Source organism: Solanum stenotomum, chromosome 2 (genome assembly GCF_019186545.1).
Source record: "Solanum stenotomum isolate F172 chromosome 2, ASM1918654v1, whole genome shotgun sequence".
Lineage (NCBI taxonomy): Eukaryota > Viridiplantae > Streptophyta > Magnoliopsida > Solanales > Solanaceae > Solanum > Solanum stenotomum.
In genome coordinates this window covers 63,002,451-63,021,012 of record NC_064283.1, presented here as the reverse complement: position 1 = coordinate 63,021,012, position 18,562 = coordinate 63,002,451, and the positions used below count along the sequence as shown (strand labels likewise).

Here is an 18,562-nt window from a genome sequence, read left to right as displayed (position 1 = left end):
CGGCAACAAACAACTGCCAAGTCATCCATCATCATGTAACATATATGAGAAGTGCACCAACGGCCATAAACCAACATCTATGTGGCCATGCAAAAAGTGTGAATTCTTAAATTATTAAATTGCCACACTAACAATCCCCCACTCATTTTAATATTAGATAAGAGAGTCCATCAGTTGATGGAAGATTACTATGCATAATGAAGGTGTGCTCTGCATTGAACCTCCACTTAGTGAACCAATAACTTTTACTCCAGAGAGTGGTCTCAGACTTGAACTATGACTGCTTAGGGGAAATAAAATATCATTGTCCATACATAATAATTAAGGTGTTAACATAAGCTTTAAAAGTCAGCACGTTATGGCCATGTGTTATCCCGGTTTCATGAGTGCTTTTGAGAATAAGCCCAATTCTAATAAGAAGCGACCTACTTCCACACTCACATAGGTGAAATCTATCAAGAGTGCTCCTGTAAGCTTAACACTCCAATACCCATACGGGCTACATATATTCATTAAGAGTTTTATCAACTCAACCTTCACAAACTACAGGAAACAATGCACTCACAACATAGGGAGGGAATAAAAAAAGTAGTGCATTTTTCACAACAAGTCATCATATGATTAGTTTTTCCCTTTGAACCTGGTTATAGGATCTCTAGTCCCCAGGTTAGGTTTCCTCATATATGACTCAAGGATTTATAGGCTTCAATCCCATCCCCCTCGATGTGCTCCAGACTTTTTCTCTTGTTAAGGCCTTAGTAAGAGGATCTGCAAGATTATCACAAGATTTGACATAATTAACATTAATGGTACCATTTGTCAAATATGATCTTACATTAATGTGTTTCCTTCTTATAGGTCTGAATTTACCATTGTAATAACAGTTTTGAACTCTACCAATCGCAGTAGTGCTATCATAATGAATTAAAATAAGAGGAATTGGTTTTTCAAAATAAGGAATTTGAAACAATAAAACTCTTAACCAATTCGCTTCCTCACTAGTTGAAGCTAATGCAATTAGTTCAGCCTCCAGGCTCCATGGTAGAGTTAGCAATTATAGTTTGCTTTTTTTGATTTCCAACAAATAGCACCACCACCTAAAGTAAAGACATAACCAGTGGTAGAACATGAATCACCTGATAATGTGTTCCAATCTGCATCACAAAAGCCTTCAAGTACATCAGGATATTTTTTATAGAACAAACCACAATTTTTTGTTCCAATTAAATATCTCATAACTCTTGTTATAGCATGTCAATGTTCATTACCTGGCTTGTTTGAAAACCAGCCAAGTACTCCTACAACATATGCAATATCATGCATAGTGCAATCAATCGCATATCTCAAACTTCTGATTATGCTAGCATATTTCCTTTGAATTATTACATCATTTTAAATTTCAACAGAAATCAAACGGAGTAGCAATGTCTTCAGCATACCCTTCGATTGTGAACTTGATCTAGTACGTTGTTATTTTTAACTAAATTTATAAAATATTGACTTTTTTTTTGCTTTGGAATTAGAAGGATTTAATTTATTTAATAGTAGGTTCATCCATGCAAAAAGGAACTATCTAAACGATATAGTTCCATTCGCATCTCCTTTAAGAGCTTCTAAAGTAAAGGAAGGAGATGCTTCAAAAACAAACAACTTGTTCATATGCATATTTGGATCCATAGTCTTCCTTTCATATTCCTCTAATATGTCTGCTATTGAGTTAGCCTCCTCATTATATGTTTTATTATTGATCCTCCCATCAGTAGGAGCATTGACCTGCAATCCGAATAAATGTGTGAGTGTATTGGTTTAGAACTTTCTAAGGTGTTAAGTAATACCTGTGAGTCGGTCTCCACGAGCACATGGTTAATGTTTATTTTCTGTGCTAGATTCAAACCATGGAGCAAAGCTAGTAGTTCCGCATGATGGGCATTAATGACTTTTACTTTGCAAGAAAATCCAACAATCCAACTGCCTAAATGGTCCTTTATAACTCCATCGGTTCCACCCATTTTCGAGTTTTGATCAAAGGAATTGTCAATATTTAGTTTAAGCATTCCTTCAGGAGGCCAATACCAAGCTACTTGGGTCATAAATCGAGGTAGTTTCTTTGGTTGGGAGTGAATTAAATGGTAGTACTCTATTGCCTGTAACGAGATATTTTGTAGAGTACTGGGCTGTTTACTAATGTTTTGATTTTTAAAGAGCTTATTGTTTCTATTCTTCCAAATATTCCAAAGAATTATCGGGACTAGGCAAGCCGTGGGCACTATCTGCGAGTTTTCTAGCGAAGTGTACTGCCTTGATGAGCATAATTTTTGTATTTCTTTGTGAAAGTTTGGTTACATTTTCTTCTTCATTTGTGCAAGAGTAGCAAGTTTTATATCTTATTATGTTCCTATTATACAAAGCTAAAGCTGTAGGGAGCTTTTCTAAAGTAAACAACCAAAGAAATTTTTTTACTTTGTTTATTGCTAAGGTTTTCCATACCTAGTTGTGGTTGATGTTCTTATTGATACTAGGATTACAAGTTTCAGATAAATAGATATCGTAAGCCCCTTTGGTTCTAAAGTCTCCATCGTTGCTTGTATTCCAACAGTAATTATCACTTTTTCGGGGAGAGGTTTGGATGTAGGTATTTTGGATTGCCTCACTTATTGTTCTAGGAATCTCGAAGGATAATTTTGATAAGTCCCAGTTATTATTAATGATGAGTTGAGAAACTGATGCGTTTGAGTCATTTTTATTTAGAGGGCCTTCGATTACTTTGCGCAAAGAGTACAAGGCTTCAATCCAGTTGTCATCCCATATTTGAATTTTATTTCCATTTTCCACATTCCATGATAGTCCCTTGTGGAATAAGGGAAAGGTTTTACTAAGACTTTTCCAAATATATGAGTCGTAGGGATAGTACTTCATCATATTACCTCTTCCCCTCTTATTATATTTATTTTTTTAAAACATTTGCCCATAGATGGTCCGAGTTGTTAAGAAGTCTCCAATTTTTGGCTGGCTAGTAGAGCGAAATTTTTTCCGTTTGTTTTTTGAATTCCTAGTCCACCCTCTTTAATAGGTGTAGTCACAAGATCCTAATTTGCCAAATGGAGTTTCCTTTTTTCTGACGTTGATCCCCAGAGAAAAGTTCTTTGTATTCGATCTATATGCTTTCAAGTTTCTTTGGGGAGTAAGTTGCATTGCATGGCATAGGTCGGGATAGATGCGAGGACTGATTTAACTAAAATAGCCCTTCCTGCTAGAGTTAAGAATCAAGTTTTCCATCCTTTTAATTTGTTGTTCATGTTATTTATAATGTATTGATAATATGAACTTTTAGGGTGGTAGCTAGTTATGGGTAACCCAAGGTATTTTCCCAACCTATTTTTCTGTCGGATGTTCATAATAGTAGAGAGCTCATTTTTATTTTCTGTAGAAACATTTGTTGAGAAGATAATTAAGGACTTATTAAAATTTATTTTTTGCCCTGATTGTGTTGAGAGCGTGTTAAAGATCTAAATTATCGTGGCCGCATTTTCTTTATCTGCTTTTGCCATAAGAATGATATCATCAGCAAACAGTAGGTGGGAGATAGGCATTCCTATTCTTCCGATCCTAATCGGTTGCCAGTGTTGCTGATGAGTAGCATAATTTATTAATCTTGTTAAAGATTCCATACATATTATGAAAATGTAAGGAGATAATGGATCTCCTTGTCTAATGCCCCTAGATGGTAGAAAGTAGTTTGTGGGGGTACCATTAACTAGGACTGAGATAAACGAAATGCTTATGCAAGACATTATGAGATTAATAATATTTTTAGGAAAGTTTAGGATGGTAAGAGATTGTTTTACGAACGACCATTCTAATCTATCGAAAGCCTTTTCTAATTGTAAGTGACATGTGTATTTAAACACAAAATGTAATTTTTGTCACAGAAAGTGAGTAATTAGTGACGAATTATGTGTCGTACCTAATAATTTTGTAGCTAAATATCACATTTATTGTAGTAATATACCTTGTGCAAATTGGAACCTTTCATTACTTAAAATTTTAAAAAAATAATTAATGTCAAATCCTCTTATTGATATTTTACTAAAAACTTTTCTTAGTAGGAATATTTGCCACATGTGATCTACGGTTCGAATTATCCTTTATTGATATTTGAATAATCATAAGATCAGTTGTTTGTAGTCTTCAAAATAATTATTATTAAGAGTAAATAAGGAAAACAACTTCTTAAACTTCTAAAACGATAAAATAATTTAAAATAATTATTTAAAAATCACGACTAATAATTTAAAACTAAGGAAATATATCCCCCATAAATGTACTAGATTATAAACTCAAGAGTATTTAAATGTACTGGAGATCATTTTTATGGCCTTGATGTGTATATTATGTATATTTGTCATTGTAATGGACCTTGCTCAACCTTAAACTGAAAAGCATAACAAAATAAAGAGCAGTTAATCATATATTATAGTATAAGATATTATTATTTATTTATACATCAAGAACCAAATCAAATAGGTAGAAAAAAACAACCATCCAAAGAAGCTAAAACACTCTATGTATAAGTTGTATATTTATTATATAAAAAAACTCCAAATATATACGCTTGTTATACCTAATTATAATTACTTTCTATACCCAAATGGCATTAGCCCTAATGAGTAATTGCTTAAGCTTGCCCCTCACATTAAGGCTCATTATCTCATTTGCACCACCAACTAACTCTTTCCCTATAATTATTGCTGGTGTTGGTTGACACCCTAGTTCCATCAATGCCTTTTCCATTTGCTTCCCATTTGGATGAGTATCAAGCTCGTAAATTGTAGGGTTTGCTCCAAAACTACGGATAAGAGTTTCGATGCTGTAAGAAATGCAACAACTACTCTTTGTGAATATCACCACCGCGCTTGATGTTCCCAACTTGATCACCATATCCATGTTTACACAACTTCAAGAAATTAAATTATGAGTAGTTTTGCCAAATGCCAAGATTTATATATAGCTTTTAGTGAAGATGAAATTAAAGAAGTTGTGAAGGATACAAAAAATGATATATGAAGGTTTGTGATCAAGTGAATTTGAGGCTAGATTTGTTGTTGAGAAAATTGAACCTATCTTGAAGCTTATATATAGAGACATTATTATATATGTTAGCTAAAAGAAAAAGTGAAAATTGTTGGATGGATATATGTAGATTGTTCTTGATCAATTGTATGATAAGGACATACTATACTCAAGCTTGAAAATGAAAAGAATATAATCTATCACCTTTAAAATATTCCAAGAACATTATATTGTAAGGTCATTAATTATTTGCTATCTTGGTTCGGTTTGTGTTTAAAAGAAAAAATTCTTGTATGGCCGTCACTTCATCTTTAACTTAAATCGTTACGTTACAGATCAAATCACGTTTTTATTTACTTAACTATTATGTCTTCAACATACCCTTCAATTTCGAACTTGATCTAGTACGTTGTTGTTATTTTAAACTAAATTTATAAAATATTGACTTGTTTGTTCCAATAATTAATTACATGAAATCATGAAAAGTGTATATATACATTTAAATTAAAATGTTTCAAGAATTATGAACGTTGCAATTCCAGTTTGCACTCAAATCGATTATAACAGCAACACTTATCCACTATTAATTCATTAAATTGAAATAATAATAAAAAAATATTTTGTGAATATTTTCCTCCTGAAAACAATGTATCTGCTAAAAGGAAAATAATATATCCAGCTGGATTGATCTTTTTCAATAATATCTTACTTTTAATTTGAGAAAAAAATGTTTTTTCTTTTAGAATATATCCTCATAGACATGCTGTTAATTAAAACCAAGTTCCGTACCACACAAGAATTTTCCCATGACAAACTTGGTACAAATTCCCTTTGACAATATGGAACAAATTATTCAATCGATGAATAAAAATGATCTCTTACTACATTGAAAGGTCACGTATTACTTGGTTAAGGTATCAAAATGTAACGACTATTTAATTCCGGGTTATCAATAAACTTGTCAACTTAGAATTGTGAATAGGTTCGAAGTAGAGGTGAGCATAATTTGGAAAATGTTGGATTTTCGGTTTGTGGATTTGATTTTGGATTTAAGTTCCTATATTTTGTATTTTAGATTTGGTACTTGATTATTAAAATTTTTGAAATACTTTGAAATTATTATATCTTATATGTAATCCTACCCATTTTTCACGATCTAAAAAAGGACGTGATGACACTTGTTTGTTCCCATCAAGATAAGTCAACCTTAATCCAACGAAAACGAAAGAAATGCGGAAAACAATAAAAGCAAGAACAAGATAAAGCGGAAAATTTATTCTTCTATTAAAACCTCCAAAATTTGGTTGTCACGTGTACAAGCAACTAAATATATAACTACAGAATTAATTAAGAAAAAATACTAGTCTTCGTCTTTGTTTCTCAAATAGAACAAAGTGTAAGAAAAGGACAAAAAAGGTCTGCTGAATGACAAGTAGCTACATTGAAAGTCAAGAGGGGAAGGGGGGGTGGGGTGAATTAAAATTCCCTTCAGTCGACTTCCTACTCTGGTCAGTCGACTCACCTGCACGTTAGTAAAATAGATAAACAGTAATAATAACTTGTAGTAAGTAAATAACACAATGTGTTTTTATACTGGTTCGGATCACCGATGTGGTGCCTAGTCCAGTCCCCTTGGGTTACAAGGGTTTCCTTAAAGATCTTGTTGAGAACTTGGGTGTTACAGAATGTTACGATTAAGAGCCCCGTCTGATATGCAAATCGGTTCTTCTTCTTCGACACAACCTCTACCTGCATAACCTACACTCAGATCTTTCTTTCTCTTTTCTTTTCAATTGTTCACTCAAGGGTGTACAAAGTTTTATGAAAGATAAAAGAAAATTACAATATAAGTTCAAGTGAAGTGCGTGCTTCACATTTATGGCTAAGAGAGGTTTNNGTGAATTAAAATTCCCTTCAGTCGACTTCCTACTGTGGTCAGTCAACTCACCTGCACGTTAGTAAAACAGATAAACAGTAATAATAACTTGCAGTAAGTAAATAACACAATGTGTTTTTATATTGGTTCGGATCACCGATGTGGTGCCTAGTTCAGTCCCCTTGGGTTACAAGGGTTTCCTTAAGAGCTTGTTGAGAATTTGGGTATTACAGAATGTTACGATTAAGAGCCCCGTCTGATATGCAAATCAGTTCTTCTTCTTCGACACAACCTCTACCTGTATAACCTACACTCAGATCTTTCTTTCTCTTTTCTTTTCAATTGTTCACTCAAAGTTGTACAAAGTTTTATGAAAGATAAAAGAAGATTACAATATAAGTACTTCAAGTGAAGTGCATGCTTCACATTTATGGCTAAGAGAGGTTTATATAGCTTTGGAGGACTTTGCTCTTTTACGGAAACCCAAGGGAGTTTGAATCAAGGATCTTTGATTAAGTCCTTGATTTTAGTCTGATTGATTTGCTGAGTCATGACCATATCAGATATGTGCATGAGTAAATCGATTTATTCCTTTGTATGATGATTTTCTTGTGGTCTTGAATCTTTGGCTGATCTCGTTAACTTAAATGCATCCCTTGATTTCAATTTCTTCCTTGTAGTATTGGATGTTAACTGATCTTGTTGTCTTGAAAGTATCCTTTGATTGATACACATTATCTCTTTCCTTCCTTAGGTGATTTGTTTTGCAATCTTGAATATATTTGATTGATTTTTGGAATCTCTGATTGATCATGATCTGCTTGATTTATTCTGGAATTTGATTGATTCAAGACATATCTTTATTGCAATAGTAAATGCAATATTTGTTTTCCTTTTGTGTCTCATACATCACATGGCTTTCCCTTTTGATGTAGTGTGTTTTGATTTCTTTGCCTTGATTGATGATTTTGGCTATCTTGAATATATCTTGCATCCCTTGATTGATGAACATATTTTCTCCTTCTTTAGGTGTTATATTCTTGGCTCATCTTTTTTCTTTTTTTCCTGCAACAAGTCACAAGTCGATTAAGTGTTTCATTATTAAAATTATCTGATTCTATGAGGCTAACAATCTCTCCCTTTTTTATAATGACAACTAATCCACAATTTGTATAGACTTAAAGAGATAGTGAAACTTCCCTGATATATTTTGTAGCTCCCCTTGACTTGATTGCTTCCTGTTAAAGAGACTTGGGACTATTCTCCCCCTTTGGCATAATCAAAAAGATCATAACAAAATCTACAAATTCGAAAAAAAAAATTCAACAAAGATCTCGAATAAAATGATCGATGCTTAATATCAATATGCTTAGCCCTAGAAAGATGCACATTAATTATATTTAGATAAGCACTAGTATTATCGCAAAAAGTATGAACAAATTAATAAGAAAAATCATAATCAAGCAATTAATGCATCATCCATATTAACTGGGTGCCACATCTTCCAACAGCTAGATACTCGGACTTTGTAGTAGATAGTGCAACCAAAGGTTGCCTCTTACTGTGCTAGGAGAACATGGATTGTTCTAAAATTTGACACGTTCCACTAGTATTTTTTTCGGTCATTTTATTACCTGCAAAGTCAGCATCTGAATATCGAATTAAATCAAAATGAGATGAGTGAGGGTACCATAATTCCAGATATGTATTTTCGATAAGATGACAAATGTTCCATTTGTTGACTGTCTTGCTACCGGAGAAAAAGTTTCATTGTAATCAATACCTTCATGTTGGGAGTATCCTTGAACAACCAATCTTGCGAATGACTTTTCCATTTCATTTAGCTTATTTTGAAAGATCCACTTGGTTCCAATTACGGAACAATTTTTTGGTTTTTCAGTGAGAGTCCATACTCGATTTCTTTCAACTGACAAAGTTCTTCTTTTATTTCTTGTTTACAAGATTCATCTTCCATCACCTCATTTATACATTTAGGTTCAATTTGAGAGACGAGTGTTAAAGATGCTTGTTTTCTCACCAAAGCTCTAGTCTGTATTGAGTCGTTGGCTTGCTCATGATGAAGTCATTAGGATAATTTAGCTTTGTGTCTCCATTCTCTGGGAATACCTGTCTTTCCAGCTGAACTAGTCAACTCTAGTTCTGGAGTAGTCGACTGCTCTATTATAATATGATCAGAAGTATTTGAGAGATTCTCAGTGTCCACTGTAAGAGTAGTTTCATCATCTATAGACTCTACTTCCTGCATCCTTGGGTTAGTATAAAAAGAGCAACAAGAACAAACTCTTCAGCACTTACAGTTCTTTTATTAAAAATTTGAAATGCACGACAGACAAGTGCATAACCTAATAATATATTTTCATCACTTCTTGGATCAAATTTACCCAGATTTGTCTTATCATTGTTGCGAATGAGACATTTGCATCCGAAAGGTGAAAATAACTTATATGGCTTCTTACCACTCCATAGCTCATAGTGAGCTAAAATAGGTCTGATGAAGCATTTGTTCAAACTATGGCAGACAGAACTTACTACTTCAACCCAAAAATGATCAGGGAGATTTCAATCAAGAAGCATGGTCCTGGTGATGTTTTGCAACGAGTAATTTTTCCATTCTACCACACCGTTTTGCTGAGGTGATCTAGGAGATGAGAAATTTTGATTGAACCCATTTTTATCACATAATTTCTCAAATGCTTTATTCTCAAATTCTCCTCTATGATTGCTATGAACTGTGGAAATAAAATATCTTGCTTCTCTTTGGACTTTTCTACAAAACACTTCAAAGTTAGAGAAAGTTTCATTTTTATGAGATAGAAAAATTACCCAAGTGAATTTTGAGAATTTGTCAACGATAACGAAGACATATTTCTTACCACCAATGTTAGCGGTACGAGTGGGACCAAAAAGATCTATATGTAGAAGTTGCAAAGGCTTAGAGGTACTTACAATATCCTTGACCTTACACGAAGAACGAGTTTGCTTACCAAGTGTCACATATATGGTCCTTTTCGAATTTTAACTTTGGAAGCCCAATAACTAGTTCAAGTCTGGACAATTTTTCCTAGGCATGCATGCTGGCATGACCAAGTTTCCTATGACAAAGCCAAGATTCATTTGATACTGCAGTTAGACATGTACGTGTTGGCAAGTCAACATGTTTTAGAACATAGATATGATCTCCAACGGTTGTGATATCCTTAGTCATATGTCTGATAGTGAAAGTTATAGCATTGAATGAGACCTCGAATCCAACATCACATAGTTAACTGATTCTAAGCAGGTTGTGTTTAAGTCCCTCCACCATGTATGCTTATGATAGATCATATGATGAGCTAAGAGTAATTGATCTAACTCCAACTACTTCTTATTTTGCATTGTCTATCAACGTGCNGACAGGATGTTGGGGTTATTGGAGCGTCTTGCTCAGGGTGCAGCAGGTATACCAACGGGGTTACAGGCTGGGGTAAGGGCACAGGCCCCTGGTTATCAGTATCAGATTCCAGTGGTTCCAGAGCCGGTTATTCAGCCACCACAGGTTCCAGCACCGGTTGTAGGTGTACCGGTGGACCTTGAGGTGGCCTTGGCAGATGATGACCAGGTCTGCTATGAGCGGTTTCAGAAAATGAAACCACCTCAGTTTCATGGTGCTAATATTGATGATGCTCACGAGTTTTTGACCTTGAGTCGAGAGATGTTGGCGGTGGTACGCATGTTAGATGAGAGGGGCGTCCGATTTGTGTCCCTTCAGTTGCGCGGTGTCGCTAGGGAGTGGCTGAGGACCTTTATGAGTTCAAGACCACCGGGATCTCCTCCCATGGAGTGGAGTGAGTTTGCTAGTGCCTTTGAGGGTCGTTTCATCCCTTGGAGTGTACAGGAGGAGAGCCGTATGAGGTTTGAGAGTTTGGTGCAGAGTAGCATGTCAGTCGCAGATTACGAGGCTCGATTCTGTCAGTTGTCGAGACATGCCTCTGCTTTGATTTCGGGTGAGCCTGAGCGGATTCGCAGATTTGTCAGGGGTTTGACTCTCACTATCCGTAGTTATATGTTTAGATCATCTCGAGAGGGTGCTTCTTTCCAGACTATAGTGAGTGCAACCAGAGAGGCTGAGTTGCTTGAGCGGGATGATTTTGGTGGGCCCAAGAGGGTCCGTACAGGTGGTCAGTATTCGGGTACCTTGTCAGGAGGTAAGGGCCCACACAGGGGAGGCGGGTCCTTCCAGCGTCAGAGGCCAGTACATACTTCATTACCAGCTATTGAGGGTGGGCCAGCAGCCCGGGGTCCTCCAGGTTCGGGTCGAGGTGGTTATAGCATTACTTCGGGTTCTTCACAGTCAGGATCCACACCGAGGTCTTGTTATGGTTGCGGTGATCCAGGCCACTTGATTCGTCAGTGTCCACATCAGATTCAGTCTGGACCACACCGTACTGTCTCCGCGGTCCCAGAGAGAGATTCAGCACCTCCGGTTAGAGGTCGAGGTCGGGGACCGGCATCTGGTAGAGGCGAACGAGCTTCGGGTAGAGGTGCTAGTGGCGCCTCAGGTTCACAGAGTGGGGGCAGAGGTGCCCAGTGTTATGCTTTTCCTGGGAGGCCCAAGGCTGAGGCTTCTAATGCAGTTATCACAGGTATCGTCTCAGTTTGTCATCGGTCTGCTTCCGTGTTATTTGATCCTGGTTCTACATTCTTATACGTGTCTACATATTTTGCTTCCGGCCTTGAGTTGACTTGTGATCGTATGTCTGTGCCTATTAGAGTCTCTACACCCGTAGGTGAACCTTTAGTGGTGAATCGAGTATATCGATCTTGTCTTGTCGTCTTATCGGGGTATGAGACTTGGGTGGATATGATTCTTCTTGATATGTTAGACTTTGATGTCATATTGGGTATGGACTGGCTTTCCCCCTATCATGCGCTTCTTGATTGTTATGTTAAGACTGTCACCTTAGCTATTCCGGTATTCCTAGAGTGGAGTGGAGAGGGACTAGTGGTTCGTATCCCAACAGGGTCATATCTCATATTCGGGCTCAGAGGATGATTGGCCTGGGTTGTTTATCTTATTTGGCCTTTATTTGGGATGTTGGAGCTGAGTCACCGGCCATGGAGTCTATTCCGGTGGTTCAGGAGTTCCCTGATGTGTTTCCTGAGGATCTACCTGGTGTTCCTCCTGCTCGTGATATTGACTTCTCTATTGACTTGGAGCCGGGCACCAAGCCCATATCTATTCCACCTTATCGTATGGCTCCAGCTGAGTTGAAGGAGTTGAAGGATCAGATTCAGGACTTATTGAGTAAAAGATTCATACGCCCTAGTATGTCGCCTTGGGGTGCACCGGTCTTATTTATGAAGAAGAAAGATGGGTCAATGAGGATGTGTATTGACTATAGACAGTTGAACAAGGTAACGGTGAAGAACAAGTATCCCCTTCCCCGTATTGATAACTTGTTTGATCAGCTTCAGGGGTCAGCCTTGTTCTCTAAGATTGACTTAAGATCTGGGTATCATCAGTTGAGGATTAAGCCTTCAGATGTGGCGAAGACAGCTTTTCGCACACGATATGGTCATTATGAGTTTTTGGTGATGTCATTTGGGCTTACCAATGCCCCTGCGACGTTCATGGAGTTGATGAATAGAGTGTTTCGCCCATACTTGGATTCCTTCGTGATTGTGTTTATTGATGACATCTTGGTATATTCCAAGACCGAGGCGGATCATGTTTGTCATTTGAGGGCCGTGCTACAAAAGTTGAGAGATGAGAAGTTGTATGCTAAATTGTCTAAGTGTGAGTTTTGGCTTGAGTCAGTGGCTTTCCTAGGGCACGTGGTGTCTAAGGATGGAGTTAGGGTTGATCCGGCCAAGATTGAGGCGGTTCAGGGTTGGACTAGACCTACATCACCTACCGAGATTCGGAGTTTTGTTGGCTTGGCGGGTTACTATCGGCATTTTGTTCAGGGATTCTCTACTATAGCTGCGCCGTTGACCAGATTGACTCAGCAGACGGTTCCTTTTCATTGGTCACCCGAGTGTGAGGCGAGCTTCCAAAGGCTCAAATCCCTATTGACTTTAGCACCTGTCTTGACTTTGCCAGAGGAGGGTGTTGGATTTACTATTTATTGTGACGCTTCGGGTGTTGGACTTGGAGGTGTTTTGATGCAGAAGGGTAAGGTTGTAGCCTGTGCCTCTAGACAGCCGAATGCACACGAGAGGAATTACCCAACTCATGATTTAGAGTTGGCGGCTGTGGTATTTGTACTTAAGTTGTGGAGACATTACCTATATGGTGTTAATTGCGAGGTATTTACTAAGATATATATATTTCGACAAATATTTAGTTATAATTCAGGAATATATACTTTAGGTGTGTAGTTTAATTTTGACTTTTTCACTCAATCTTTCTCAGAATATATCCTAATATATAGATGTGTTGTTGAAATCAAGTCCACATTATGATCCGTACCACATAGAAACTTTAGTTGATACGTGACAAAATTTGTTAAAATTACAATCTCTTCTCATCCAAAAAAAAAAATGCTCCCTTGCTACCTCGAAAGGTCAAATATTATTGAAGTAGTCTATTTTCTCTGGTTAGGGAATTAACAATTCGAAACGTGACTGACAATTGAGAGTTTTTTTTAGGTAAACAAGATATATAGAGTATTATAACTTAATATTCATCAACATAGGTAAGTGGCAGAGCGTTGCTCCTGAATAGTAATGCTTGGGGAGGGGGTCTTACTTAGTAGTCATTACATAATTCAATAGTAGTAGATGGTCTTTTAAGGAGTCCGGAGCCAAAAGGGCAAAACAAATTGCCAAAAATTCCAAAAGGGCACATCATATTTTTTTAAAACCAAAAGGGCAAAATCGCTTCTGCCGGAGCGATTTTCCTCTGACACATATTAATGCCGTGTACTCCGTTAAAATAAAATCGCTGCCAGGGCAGAGAGTTTTGTCCAATTTTTTTTCACTAAAATCGCTGGCACAACATCGATTTTTTAACTCTAATTTTTTTCCTCCACCTAATATCGCTGCTATGGCAGTGTTTTCATAGAAAAACAATTGGCAGCTTTTTTGTAAAAACTTTTTTTTGGAAAATCGCTGCCCTGACAGGATTTTCCTTAATTTTTTTATTTTCGAAAATCTTCTCTTAATTTTTTTTTAAAGTTTTATGAAAGAACAATATTTTTTAAAAATATTACTGACAGGGAGCCTGAATCCATCCAAAAATTTGGATTCGACGTAAAAATCATCAAAATGAGGCACAAACTTTAATTGGTGTCGAATTAGGCTGCCTTTTTAGCGATTTTTGTTAAAAAAATTATTTTTTAATAAAAACATTGCCTTGTTTTCGAAACGAAAAACAATTTTTTTTTAAAAAAAAAATTGAAGAGAAACAATTTTTAAAAAAAGAAAAAAATTTAACTAAAAAGCTATCAAGGCAGTTATTTTCATTCATTTGACAGCTTTTTTACAAAATATATATATATATATATATATATATATATATATATATATCTTGAAATGCGATTTTGGTGGAACAAGTTTTTTTTTTAAAAAAGGCAGCGATTTTTGTAGAAATATTCTTTTATTTTATTTTATTTTTTGAATTTCTGTCAACTAGTCAACATCTAAATTTTTATTTTTTTATGATATTGTTGCGTCAGAAGTGATATTTTTTTTTTAAAAAAAAGTTAGAGGGGAATTTCGCCGCCCTGGCAGCGATTTCTTTTTTTTTTTAAAATTATTCACTAAAATCGCTGCCAAGGCAGCGATTTCAAAAATTAGATGTTGACTAGTTGATAGAAATTTTAAAAAAATAAATCAAAAGAATTTTTTTTTTAAAAAAAATAGTTCCACCAAAAGCATTGCCAAGGCAGCGAATTCTAAAAAAAAAAAAAATTCTACAAAATTTATAATAACGCTGCAACAGCAGTAATTTAAAAAAAATAATTAACGCCAAAAAAATAAAATAAATTTGCTTTTATAATAACACTGTAATAGCAGTGATTTTAATTTTATTTTTTTTAAAATCGCCACATTGCACGGGCAGCGATTTTTAAAAAAATAAAAATTTAGATGTTGACTTGTTGACAGAAATTTTAAAAAATAAAATAAAATAAAATAATATTTCTACAAAAATCGCTGCCAAGGCAGCGATTTTTTTTTAAAAAAATACTAGTTCCATCAAAATCGCTGCCAAGGCAGCGATTTCAAGATATATTTTATAAAAAAACTGCCAAATGGCTGAAAATTGCTGTCTTGACGGCTTTTTAGTTAATTTTTTTTCTTTTTTTTAAAATTCATTTCTCTTCAATTTTTATTCTTTTTTAAAATCGGTTTTCTTAATTTTTTTTTCGTTTTGAAAACAAGGCAGCGTTTTTATTAAAAAATAATTTTTTTAACAAAAATCGCTGCAAAGACATCCTAATTCGACACCGATTAAAGTTCGTACCTCATTTTGATGATTTCTACGTCGAGTCCAAATTTTTGGGTGAAATCAGGCTCCCTGTCATCAATTTTTTTAAAAAATAATTGTTCTTTCATAAAACTTTAAAAAAAAATTAAGAAAAGATTTTCAAAAATAAAATAAAATTTAAGGATAACACTGCCAAGGCAGCGATTTTCCAAAAAAAAGTTTTTACAAAAATGCTGCTAATTTTTTTTTCTATGAAAACGCTGCCATATCAACGATATTAGTTGGAGGAAAAATAATTAGAGTTAAAAAATCGCTGCTGTGCCAGTGATTTTAGTGAAATAAAAAGAAAAAAAAATTGGACAAATATCGCTGCCCTTGCAGCGATTTTATTTTAACGGAGTACACGGCGTTAATATGTGTCAGAGGAAAATCGCTCCGGAGGAGCGATTTTGCCGTTTTGGTTTAAAAAAAATATGATGTGCCCTTTTGAAATATTTGGCAATTTTTTTTGCCCTTTTGGCTCCGAACTCGCCTTTTAAGCTAACAAAAAGAGTTTTTACTTTATTTGTTTTTTTTCTCGAATACAAACAATGAAGAAAATGTCCAAAACATAAAAGAGTTGACTTTTGTCATCCTAAACTTCTCCTTAGTCAAGATATCCGTCACTTGATTTTCGTTTATACCATTAGAGGTGTAGGTCCCTACAATAAGACAAAATATTAATAATTAGAATAAGTTGGATGGTCTTTACCTATATAGTAAATGATTTTTTTGCGATCTATATTATTTTCAAGGGATGTTTGATTATTTGCGAGTGCAATCCTTAATCCTCTTTGCAGCCCATATAGTTCTGATATAATATTTATTGCTTCAAAAATGTTGCCTAATTCAGGGGCGGAGCTAACTTGGGGTTATATTAAGAGGTTCCCACTTTAGTAGAAAATTATATTATTTATATATGGTTAATTTTTTTTATTTACTTCGGTTAGTTCATGTTTTTATTTCTTCATATTTTGAATGATTGAAAATCCTGATTCCATCACTGAATCCCACAATCCAATTTCTGTATTTATCTCTTATCATTCCTCCTATTCCATTTTTGCCGGAATTACCCCTATTCCACCAAGGCTATCATTACTAACTCCGTCCCAAAATATGTGTCATTTTTTGCGTCTCACAATTCAAATTATTTGAACTTGGATCATTATTTTAAGATGTTTATTTTCACCATATATATTAATATGGGAAAAATTATAACTTATGGTACTTTTTGTGTAGTTTTTAAATATCTGAATTTAATTTTTTTTAATTGTTAAATTAACATAATATAATTTAGCTCTAAGATTAATCAAATTAACTTTTGAGAAAATGAAATGTGTACCAAAAAAAACTTTTTAACTTGGTCGGTCTAGATCATATCCAATTCGGCCCAGCCCATTACAGGCCAACCCAACACGGTTAAATAAATGGGCCAAGGAAATATTGAGCTTGTAGACTGGTTCAGAGTGGGCTAATTTTTTTTGGAAAAATTACCTAAATACACATCTTATTTTACCATAATCTCTAAAATCCTCTACCATTTAATTTTTTTTCAAAAATCCCCTCTTAGATACATCACTCTTCTCTCGCTGATACATCCCTAACCCCTCGGATACTTCCCTCACATATGTATTTTGGATGTCTGCTGATGTATCCGAAAGTCCAATGATGTATCTTGATGTCCTATCCCCTCTCTTATACATCCCTCACCTATGGATTTGGATGTCTGCTAATGTATCCGGAAGTTCGGTGATGTATTCGAAAGTCTAATGATGTATTCGAAATCCATAAATCTTAAGGAATTTTTGTAATTTGGAAACGAGTAGGAAAATAATGCAATTAGCTCTTAACACTATGAGATTTAGTTTACATACACATTTAGATGAATGACAAATTTAGTACTCTTAAAGGTCAAAATCTCAAAGTTAAATTAATTTGGAAAGCGCTCTTTAATTTTAAGATGTAAATATCAATCTCCCCACATATTTTGATACTTATTAATTTCATTAGTAAAAATTGATGGACCTTGCTAAATTTCGAAATATATAAATAACAAGTAGTGAAACAACTTAAGGTATGGCATGTATCCACACACAAATGTTAAAATGATAGAACATGTAGCCACACAGAGTAGTACTATAGATATAAGATATAATTGTTACTACTTTAGATCAAAATTCAATACGTAAAGAAGCTCACTGTTATTGATTTCATGTGTGAATAAAGCAAAATTCCCACTAGATTGCCAAAAGAAAAGACTATACATGACCTAAGTATATAAATTTTATTTATACATCAAGAAGCAAAATGTAAGAGAAAACAGAATGACTCTCTATAATAAGGTGGTAAATTTATTATCAAAACTCTAATTATTAGACTAATTGCTATATACATAGCTAGTCATTATTAATTAATTAATTCCCTATACCCAAATGGCATTAGCCCTAATGAGCAATTGTTTAAGCTTTCCCCTCACATTAAGGCTCATTATCTCATTAGCACCACCAACTAACTCTTTCCCTATAAATATTGCTGGCACACTTGGATGACACCCTAGTTCCATCAATGCCTTCTCCATTTGCTTCCCATTTGGATGTGTATCGAGCTCGTAAATTATAGGGTTTGCTCCAAAACTACGGATTAGTGTTTCAATGCTGTGAGAAATGCAACAACTACTCTTGGTGAAAATCACCACTGAGCTTGATGTTCCCAACTTCATCACCATATCCATGTTTAAATAACTTCAAGAATTAATGAGTATAGTTTGGCCAAATGCCAAGGTATGTATATAGCTTTTAGTGAAGAGGAAAGAAATTGTGAAGCTTAAGGCTACAAGAATTTTTGAAGTGAATTTGAGGTTTGATTTGTTGTTGAGAAAATTGGACCTTCCCTGAAGCTATATATAGAGATATTATGTTTGCTAAAAGAGAAAAAAATTTGAAAATTGGTAGAAGAATAACAAGTTGATGGATATATCTAGATTGTTCTTGATCACTTGTATGATAAAGGGCATGCATGAAAAATGAATAGAATATAATCATCACCTTTAAAATATTCCCATAACACTGTTCCCTTTTGGATTGTCACTAGATTTATTGTTTTTTTCTTTCTCATTTTTTAATTTTTTTGTTTAAAAACAAAAATTC

The 18,562-nt window shown here is 34.9% G+C and overlaps 2 protein-coding genes across 2 annotated transcripts; both read right to left on the bottom strand.

Annotated features, from left to right (window-relative positions):
- Positions 1-4,460: 4,460 nt before the first annotated feature.
- Positions 4,461-5,077, bottom strand: LOC125854688 (monothiol glutaredoxin-S1-like). Its single transcript, XM_049534277.1, has one exon. The coding sequence runs from the start codon at positions 4,942-4,944 to the stop codon at positions 4,639-4,641; it is 306 nt and encodes a 101-aa protein (XP_049390234.1). The 5' UTR covers positions 4,945-5,077; the 3' UTR covers positions 4,461-4,638.
- A 12,516-nt stretch (positions 5,078-17,593) lies between these two features.
- On the bottom strand, positions 17,594-18,307 carry LOC125854678 (monothiol glutaredoxin-S1-like). Its single transcript, XM_049534265.1, has one exon. The coding sequence runs from the start codon at positions 18,145-18,147 to the stop codon at positions 17,839-17,841; it is 309 nt and encodes a 102-aa protein (XP_049390222.1). The 5' UTR covers positions 18,148-18,307; the 3' UTR covers positions 17,594-17,838.
- Between the last annotated feature and the right edge of the window lie 255 nt (positions 18,308-18,562).